General features: G+C 52.6%; 1 protein-coding gene across 1 annotated transcript in view; it reads right to left on the bottom strand.

Moving 5' to 3' along the window:
• Positions 1–1,808: 1,808 nt before the first annotated feature.
• CAMK1G (calcium/calmodulin dependent protein kinase IG) overlaps positions 1,809–9,768 on the bottom strand; it is a 29,423-nt gene continuing 21,463 nt past the window's right edge. Inside the window, exons 6-13 of the mRNA XM_059673767.1 lie at positions 9,144–9,267; positions 7,810–7,885; positions 6,375–6,487; positions 5,548–5,626; positions 3,814–3,901; positions 3,160–3,581; positions 2,180–2,294; positions 1,809–2,028 (exon numbers count right to left, since the gene is read on the bottom strand). Of these exons, the coding sequence (XP_059529750.1) occupies positions 2,204–2,294; positions 3,160–3,581; positions 3,814–3,901; positions 5,548–5,626; positions 6,375–6,487; positions 7,810–7,885; positions 9,144–9,267 (993 nt within the window). The 3' untranslated portion in view covers positions 1,809–2,028; positions 2,180–2,203. The remainder of the gene's footprint in view (positions 2,029–2,179; positions 2,295–3,159; positions 3,582–3,813; positions 3,902–5,547; positions 5,627–6,374; positions 6,488–7,809; positions 7,886–9,143; positions 9,268–9,768) is intronic.

Below are 9,768 nucleotides of genomic sequence, written 5' to 3'. Positions count from 1 at the left end.
GCCTGGAGGTTCAAAGAAGGAAAATAATCTGTCTCCCATAAAATGACACTTTATCACGTGTGTCTGCCTCCCCAGGCCTGGTGGTGTAGGAGGTGTCGGCTGCCCCACGCTGCTCCTCCAGCTTGCTCATCACCCAACCATAGGGGGACCCAGCCCCTTTGTGCCAGGGCCTGGCAGATTCCATCCTCTAGAGACCCAAGGAGCCGTTTCATCTTTAAACAATGACCTGATTTCATGTTTATAGACGAGGAATAGAAATCCAGAGAAGGGAAACAAGGTGTCCAAATTCACAGGGCTTCTAGAAGCAGCACTATGACCAGAACCTCTGTGTTTTGGGATCTCAAAGAGAAGTTGTAATGGACGTATCTGTGTGTGTGTGTGTGTATGGGGCGTGGATATGGAAATGGCCTGAGGGTTTGTGTGCTGCCATAGCCCAGGCACTGGGCTAGACATTTATCTATAGGAACATCTTGATTGTTATTAGGCGTATTATTTATTGACACTGGGCAGGACACATGGTCTGCACTATTTCATGATGTAGGTGGCGCTGTTGTTCTCATCTGACAAATGAGGAAACCAAGGTGACACAGAGGGTTCCATCACTTCCTCAGGGTCATGGATGTGTCAGGGCAGGGCTGGGCCTCAACTTCATGCTCTTCTCATACAGCCATTAGGAGCATGGAGGCTGCAGCTGGACCACCTGGGCTCCAGGGGGTCCTTGTGAGGAGTCAATGGGTCAGTATGTTAACTCCCATCGCCAAGTGCCTGGCACACCGCGTGCTCCCAGTCCATGTTTGCTAGGTCCTTCCTGGCCTCAACCTCTCCATGCACTTTCCTCTCCACACATGCTCACAAGTCCCCGAGCTGCTTCTGACTTTAGAAGAACCCCATGAGCCTGCCCAGCATGGCTCAGTGATTGAGGGTCCATCTATGGACCAGGAGGTCATGGTTTGATTCCCGGTCAGGGCACATGCCTGGGTTGCGGGCTCCATCCCCAGTAGAGGGCATGCAGGAGGCAGTAGATCAATGATTCTCTCTCATCATTGATGTTTCTATCTCTCTCCCTCTCCCTCTCTAAAGTCAATAAAAATATGTTTTAAAAAAAAAAGAACCAAAGGAAGCCTCATAGAGAAAAATATGTCCATTTTATTGAGCACAACACTGAGCATGAAGCCGAAAGAGGGTGGGATGGCAAGAAAAGTGGGGAGCGATAAGAACGCCTGACTCTCAGGGTGAGAGAAGGGAGCAGAGGCAGAGTTAGACTTACTGGCTGCAATGAAAACAGTCAACTTCCAGTTTTTACTTAATTGGGTGTGTGTGCGGAGGGCATCTGGCCAGGATATTGCTCCTTACAGTACTTAGTCATGGTTTTCTTCCTGTATCATCTTGGAGGGTGTGGCATTGCCTTTGGACTGGGGTGGGGAGGGAGGTGGCTCAGAAGTGGGCTGGGGTAGGCTGGGGGTCTTGGCACAGTGAGGAGCCAATCCTGGAGTTAGAAATTCCCTGGAGAGCACACAGGCAGACCACCCAGCTGCCCGTCATTCATGCGGATGGGATGGGCAGGCGACTACACTGGTGAGCCCATTCTGGCCACAGGGATGGAGGCCTGAGAGGCAGGAGCGAGTGAGTGCTGAGTGGGGAGTCTGGGTAGATGCTCCTTATGGCTTTGCTCTGAGGGTGACACAGCCTGGCCAGCCTGTTAAGCTTTTCAAGACAGACAACACAGACCTGGGCAAGAGCTACCTACGCACACTGCACAGAGCCACGGCACGTGGGGAGCGGGGCACAGAGCAGCAGGCCAGGGTGGCCTGGAAGCCGGCGGGTGCCGTTCCTCCTGCCCACAGCTTCAGAGGCCTTGTCGCCCGGAGGCTCACGCCTGGGCCTGCGGTGAGGGGCTGCCCCAGGCGGAAGCAGTTGGCTGCTTCTGACCGGAAATTGCTCCTGCCACGCCTTGCCCCGCTTGCTCCCCTCCTCCTGCTGCAGAGTAGACCCAGGTTCGGAAGGGCAGAGAAGAGTTGGCCATCTCTCCTGCAGAGGAAAGGGTGCAGGGTGGAGTGGGGGTGCCCTGCTGGCACCCCTCAGACCCCATTATTCAGACTCTGGGATGGGGCTTTCCTCCTGGGATAGAAGCTCCCCCACCAGGCTCCCCGCCCAGCCCTCCTGCCTCTAGTCCCCTCACCTGAAAGCTGCAGTGACACAGGGATCACATAATGTGACAGACTCCAGTCTGCCCCGCCCGGCAGTGGGAGCTGCCGCTGGCTTTGACTGGCACCAGGACCTCGGACTTGAAGTTCCTGGAGAGGAAGTGGGGCAGCAGGCTATGATGTCATTGATGCGGGAAGAAGAGCCCAGATAGTTTTCAGTGCCTGTGGCATCCACTCAGCCCTTCCTTAGGCCAAGCATTTCAAACTCCTGGCCCGCATGCCTCCTTTATTTGGCCTGTGTTAGCCTTTGAGTTTGACATGCTTGCTCTCGGCGGTTCAGAAAGTACAAGCACTTGCAGAAAAGACAAATGACAAGCAAGCCCCCTTTCTCCCCCCAAAACACTGAGGCCCTAGAAACTCAAGGAATGTAATGCTCATTCATTCACATACACCCAGGTTTCTGCAGGCATTTATAATTCCTGTTGCTTCACCAAACTTTTATAGTGCCTCTGTGAGGCAGGCTGAGCAGGTAAATATAATTCAATGAACCCATTTTACAGATGAGCAAAATAGAGGCTGAGACATTGATTTGTTAATGGCCACACAGCTAGTGGGTGGGAAGGACAGCATTTCCCTTGAGATCTCTTCCCACCCTACGGAGCTGCCTTGAGTGGGAGAGATCCTTTCGTCAATTTATTTTAGCTCGTTGCCTGAATTCTTTCAGACCCAGGCTGAGTAGGGCAAGACCTCTGTCTTTGGGTGAAAATACATACTTTTTGCCTGGCTGGTGTGGCTCAGTGGTTGAGCATTGACCCAGGAACCAAGAGGTCACTGGTTCGATACCCTGCAAGGGCACATGTCCGGTTTGCAGGCTCAACCCCCAGTAGAGGGCGTGCAGGAGGCAGCCGATCAATGATGTTTCTCTCTCATCGATGTTTCTATCTCTCTATCCCTCTCCCTTCCTCTCTCTCTACGCACCAATAAAACCATATTTAAAAAAAAATAAAACACGTACTTTTTGTTGGCCTTTTTGAAGAGTGAGGGCTCAGAGCAGTAGGAGGACTTCCCTTTGCTCCCGATGCTCAAGCAGCTGGCGCAGCAGCCACAGGGCCCCACCGCCAGGGGCCCGTGCTGCATGGGCACCAGGCTGCTGCTGATGCGGAGGGAGCCGTTGATCAGGCAGTTGAGGGACCTGCCACCGGGAGCTGTGGGCCGGAGGCTATGCTGGCAGGGCAGCCGGGTCAGGGCCGGGAGGGCCACGCTCTGGTCCAGGGCGGGGGCGTCAATAATGGTGATCTCAGGGGAGCTGGGTCTCGAAGCTTCTGAGGCTTTCGTGACGGGAGGCCTGTTCTCCATCTCGGGGCGGACGCCGGGACTGTGCAGGTTCATGTGCAGCTTCCTCATGTGGTGCACCACGGTGGCGGCGTTGAAGGCTTGCTAAGGAGACAAGACTGGCCTTGGCCATCTCCCGTCTCGGAGGGCCGCAGGGCTCACTTTCCCTCTGCCCTGTGGCCTCTTGAAACCAAAATGCCCACTTCTCAGTTCAGAGAGGGTCCAGGGAGTGCCAGTATCTGCTGGGAACCCTCAAGGAAAGCCCTCCACTAGCCCTGCCCCAGCCCAGCCTCCAGGGGCCCAGAGCAGCCTGCGGCCTCCTGGGAGGACCGCTTACCCTCCACTTGCTCTTGGCAAAGTTCTTCTGGATCTGAAGGCTGACTGATGGATAGATGTCCCGGTGGAGGGCTGTGTTCCCGTTAATCCTGTGGATGCAGAGGGGATACCTGGATAGTGGACGCCTAAGGGAACTCAGCCAGGAGACTGTGCATGTAGGTCCAGGTTAAACCAAGAGGAGCCCAAGGAGAGGGTGGCCCACAGCAGGGAAGGCTGGAATCTGAGCTCCTCTGTTCCCTGGGAAAGTCTGCAGGGGTCTGTGGTTTGGCAAAACCAAAACTTGCTTTAGGTGGAGTAGGATCAGCAAACTCGAGTGTGTAGGTCAAATCTACCTATTGCCGCTTTTGTAAAAAAAGTCTTACTGGGACATGGACATGTCCCTTCATTCAGGGATGGGCTATGGCTGCTTCCGTGCTATTAAAGCAGATTGACGAGCTGCCACAGAGGTGGCATGGCCAGCAAAGCCTAAACTATTCGCTATCTGGCTTTTTATATAAAATGTTTACTGACCCCTGGATCAGAGGCACTTGGGTTGTCACCATCCATTAGCTCAAAAGTTTGCTCAGAACCCACTCCCTGCTGGAAACCTTCCCCAGTGAGGCCACCCAATATAGGCGGCCCTTTTCCTGTGCCCTCAGCCTCTATTCATGCATCTCTCAGTGTTCCTCAGACACTTGCCATGTGCACAGTCCTTGCTGGGTACTAAGAAACCCAGCGAAGGAACAGATGTGGTCCTGATCCCTGGGGGCTCGCTTCACACCAGGGACCGAGGAACCATGGCTTCAGGGAAGGGCTGAGACCACTCTGGATCCTGAAGGGTGCTACATGCAAGGCCAGAGGCAGCACCTTCCAGGTGGGGAAAATGGTCCAGTCGTCGGCAAACTGCGGCTCGCGAGCCACATGTGGCTCTTTGGCCCCTTGAGTGTGGCTCTTCCACAAAATACTACATGCGGGCGTGCATGTACAGTGCGATTGAAACTTCGTGGCCCATGCGCAGAAGTCGGTATTTTGTAGAAGAGCCACACTCAAGGGGCCAAAAAGCCGCATGTGGCTCGCGAGCCGCAGTTTGCCGACCACTGGTATAACCCAAGGTGCAATTCAGAAAGAGCTTGGTATATGGGGCTGGGGAAGGCAGGGGCAGAAGTATAGCTCATAGGCCTTTCCGGAACAGAGAAGGCGTGTTGGGAATCCCGGGAAGTAAAGTGGGAGGTCAGGCCAGATTAGGGAAAACCTGGAAAGACAAAGGATTCTGGGATTGCTGCGGTAGGAAACAGGGAGCTGTTGTAAATTCTTGAGCAGGGGTGTAGCAAGAAGAAAAGGAGGTGTTCCAAGACGTTATTGACCTCCTTCATGAACTGTGATCGTTCTCAGATCACCTCATATGGAACAGGTTTTGACCGCAGAGTAGAGTTCAATGATGCTCCGAGGGATAGACAGAGCTGCCTCTTGGGTAACTAGGGCTGAGTGTTGCCCTCCAGTGCTGACACAGAGCCTAGCTGCTGCCCTCAGCACTTGACTAGATGGCCCAGCCGCCACCCTGGGGTCTGAGCCCACTTAATGAAATGCTGTGTGCGTCTCTGGCTGGACCCGATGAACACGCCTGTGCTCCCCGGATGCCACAACAGTGGACAGCTCAGGGCAAGCAGACTCCAGGGACACACTCCATGTGGACCGGTCAGCGTGGAATCTGGGGAGCCACGGGTTAGAGATTGAGCCCACCCCAGTCCTCACTCACCAGGGGTGCCTCAGGGCCTTCTCACAGGTGTACCGCTCACTCGGGTCTTTCTCCAGCAAGTGGCAAATGAAGTCCTTGGCTAAGAGGAGCAATCAAAGACACAGCGGCTAAGGAGCAGGTTTCATGACTGATGGAAATTCACTTCCGGCTGGTGGGTGGCAGTGAATGCATCTTTTAGCTAATCTTCCAAAGAGGCAATTTTAAGAGTCTTAAAAAGAGATTTAAAAAAAAAAAAATTCCAAACCACCTAACAACAACCCACCAAAAAGCACCAAAGAGAGGCTCTCCTCAGCCTCACCCACGTAGCAGTGCACGTCTGCCTCTCATCACGAGGCCCCAGCGTGTGTGTTTACACCATTCAGGGGCCCGCACCCACACGTGGGCACGCATGTGAGCGCTGGCTTTTCCCAGCTCTGATCTCTACGTAATGGGTCCAACAACATGCAATGACAGCCTTTCACACACAGGGACATGGCACGGCCTTGGTCTCGGTGTGTAAAAGGCAAAACTTGGCCTTGGTTTTGCCAGTCCTGCTGGAAGACTCTCCTGGCTGTGCCTCCTGCCCCCTCACATGGACTACCTCCCTGCTTTTCCCAGGCCGACTGTGGTTCTGTCTCCGGGGAAAGCGAAAGCATGAACCTTAGATGCGCAGAATATATTTGGCTTTTGAACCAGATAAAGATTTCTCCACCCTCCCTGGCAGCCTGTTTTCCGTAAGATTCCCCAGGGACTTTCAAGAGCTCGCTGTCATCCTCTGTTAAGTTCTTTTCTCTCAGAAGCCTCTGCCTTGGGCCTGTTATCTTGTCATTCACACCCACCGGCCTTACCTGACTCAGAAATGTCATCCCAGAATGGAGACTCAAACTCATAGTAGCCTTCTTTGATCTTCTCAAAAAGCTTAGACTCAGTTTCTTCGTAGAAAGGAGGATACCCACACAACCTGCAGTGGAACAGGAGGGCCACGCTGCTGCCTCTCCCCGCAGGCCAGCCTCCCACCGGCACACAGGCAGGCAACAAGGGTCCCCCCAGCAGTGTGACCAGGACGGGGGTCTGCCTCTGACTCAGGAATGGTGCAGGTCCCATCAAGTGTTTTTGCAGCAGCCAAAGCTTGGAACAGGCAGCCTGGAAGGCCCCTTTGGACATTCTTCCCTCAAACCCTTGCCACCTCTCTCTGTACCTCCCCTGACTCACAGATGATATAAAATATCTTTCTTTTTTTTCCCCTCCATTTTTTAAAAATCCTCACCCGAGGATATTTTTGCATTGATTCTTAGAGAGAGTGGAAGAGACAGGGGAAGACAGAGAGACACATTGATGTGAGAGAAACACATCAATTGGTTGCCTCCTGCATGAGCCATGGCCAAGGCCCAGGCCTGGGAGGAGCCTGCAACCAAGGTATGTGTCCTTGACTGGAATTGAACCCAGGACCCTTCGGTGCACAGGCTGACTCTCTATCCACTGAGCCAAACCGGCTAGGGCGATATAAAATATCTTTAAGAAGGATGGTAGAATGTTCATCCTTGAGTGTAAGCTTCATGAGGGATTTTAAAGGCTGTTTTGTTTTTTATTAGTATTTAGTACCTAAACCAGTGATTGGCACAGGGCAGGCAGACAGTGAATATTTGTTGAGTGAATGAATGAGAGTCATTATTCATCATAAGCCAAGGAAATAGAGAACTGAATCCACATTAAGTGGTAAATAACTAACAAACAGTAGGTTATTTTTCTAAGAGCAAAGTTCACTACAAGTGAGGAGGGCTGGAGCGGGAGGGGTGGCGAGCAGGTTTGGAAAGGAGAGGCTGGGAATGTGTGGGGAGGAGCAATGACCAGGTTCATCCAGGCCACCGCTTGGCCTTGGGCTGACATCACCAGGAGGAAAATCTTAGATGTGAACATTGTGCCCACGTGGCTTCTGAGCTTCGTTTGGCCTCTCCCCTTTTCACTGCTCATTCCACAGAGCAGGACTCAGCACATGCAGTAAAGGGGGCAGGAAGACGGACTACCAGGTGGCTGAACAGTGCGTTCCTATTGAGCTGTTTTTATTACCTGGTAGACACCAGGGCAGGTGGAGCTGTGTGCACAAGTATGTATGTGCATATGTATATTTCTGTGTATGTGTGTGCTTGTGTGTGTGTGCACATGTATATGCACATGCTTTGGAGGTGGATGCTACTTGAGGAGCTGAGACAGAGGACAGGAGAAGAGGGGGTGAGCAGGATCTGAGAATTCCCAGGAACTGAGCCAATGACAGCTTCTACTCACAATATGTAAGTGATGACGCCAATGGACCAGCAATCCACAGCTTTGCTGTAGGGTTTCTGGGCCAACACTTCCGGAGCTGCAAACCAAAGGCAGAGTCAAGGCTGGGGCACGACGAGAGGGCTGTGGGTTGGGGGCTGAAGGTCAGGAAGAGGCTTAGAGAAGAGGATTTATAGCGGCTGCAAACTCCCCTAGGGCAGGGACTGTGTCTTTCCCATCAGACTAATCTTCTTCCATCAACTAGGAGGTCCCCAGGACAGGGCCTATGACTCTGTTCAGGCTGAAGATCTCAGGGCTATGTGTCACCCATTGGACTGAGTGCTTTCTGAAGGCAGGTCCTGTGTCTCCCCACTCAGATTGGGGATCCCCAGGGCAGGGGCTATGGAAAAACCTGCATGTTAGGGACTGTCTCACTCTGACTAGATCAGGATCTCCATGAAGGTAGAGACTGAGTCTCCTCTGTCAAGTGAGGAGCTCCCCGAGGGCCGGCTGTACCTGTCCCATCAGTCTGTGGTGCCTTCTGAGGTCTGGGCTTAGTCTGCTTGATCGGACCGTGAGCTCCACGGGGAATGAGCCATGTCTTCCACTGATTGGGAGCTCTGGGGCATTTATCTGTCGTCTGTATTGATCACAGACACCAGGGCTTTGTGCCCAGTGGGACTAAATACCTAATGGTAAGTACCAACCTCTCTTTTAGGGTGAGTGCCCATTCTCTCCGTTGAGTCAGGGTTGTACTTCCCACTTCCTAACCCCAAGCAGTTGAGGACCGGCTCAGAGGGAAGGGGCAGGAGTGGCTGCTCTGAGTCTGGACTTTCTCCCCCAGGAATCTCAGGATTGCTCTCACCTGGTATCTTGCCTGCTGTTACTTTTTGGGGAGCTCTGGAAGCCTCCTGCTTAGGGAGGAGGCCCCACTTCTGCCAGTTTCCTAGGGCGTGATTTGGGAGTTCCTTAGATACAAACTCAGCACTATGCCCCCAGGATACCAACAACTGGGAGGCTGTGGTTTCCTTTCAAGTGGGAGAAAAGAAAGGCGGCTAGTGGACAGCCCTTCGCTGTCTAAATGTTTCTGAGTTTGTGACTGTGTCTCTCTCCCTTGTATAGCCTGAAAGACAAAGGCAGAAGTTGGGGTAGGCTGTGTAGGCTTGGGGGCAGCAGGGGTAGTTTAGAGATCAATGGATTGGCTGGCCCTGAACCTCATAAGTGATTGTTCTACTTGGATCATCCCTGAAATTGAACCCTGACTCCTCACAACTGCGACTCACGTCCCTCTCAGTGAGTCACATCTATGTGGTCAAATGTAGCCAATTGGTCATCCTCCCTCCTGTTCCCAGACTCACCAACATAGCCTGGGGTCCCACAGGCAGTGGACATGACACCACTCTGTTCCATCTTGGACAGACCAAAGTCTGTGATCATGATCTTAGAATTCTCTTCAGGGGTGAGGTACAGCAGGTTTTCAGGCTGTGGGTGAGGAGAAATGGCATGTAGTACAGGATGTCATAATCTGAAACACACATCTCTTCTCCTCCCTGGTATATAATTTCTTAGGAAGCTGCACCCGGGGCCCCTGCCTTCAAGGCCAGACTCATTTCTCCCCCATTCTTTCCTGCCTCCTACCCGCACCCTCAACTCCTGTACCCCATCATTTTGTATTTTGCTTATGGCCTTGACTCTGCTTAGCTTTACAGCCTTCTAGGTACGAATCCCTCTCTCCCCTCATTCCCGAGTACCCTGACTGTTTTTTTGAAGGAATTAACCTTTGGCTAACTATCTCTGACCTCTCCAAAAGTTTGGCACATGCCTGGTGCAATGTTGACCCTCAGTAAGTATTTGTTACATTTGAGTACGACCGTGGCTGGGTCCCAGAAACTGTGGATTATCTCGGTAGCCAAATAAGGTAAGGACTGGTGAAAGGTGCAGAAAAGGCTGAGGTACAAATTGACAATGATTGCTCATTCATCC

The sequence above is a fragment of the Myotis daubentonii genome, chromosome 18 (genome assembly GCF_963259705.1).
Source record: "Myotis daubentonii chromosome 18, mMyoDau2.1, whole genome shotgun sequence".
NCBI lineage: Eukaryota > Metazoa > Chordata > Mammalia > Chiroptera > Vespertilionidae > Myotis > Myotis daubentonii.
This window is presented reverse-complemented; position numbering and strand designations above follow the sequence as displayed.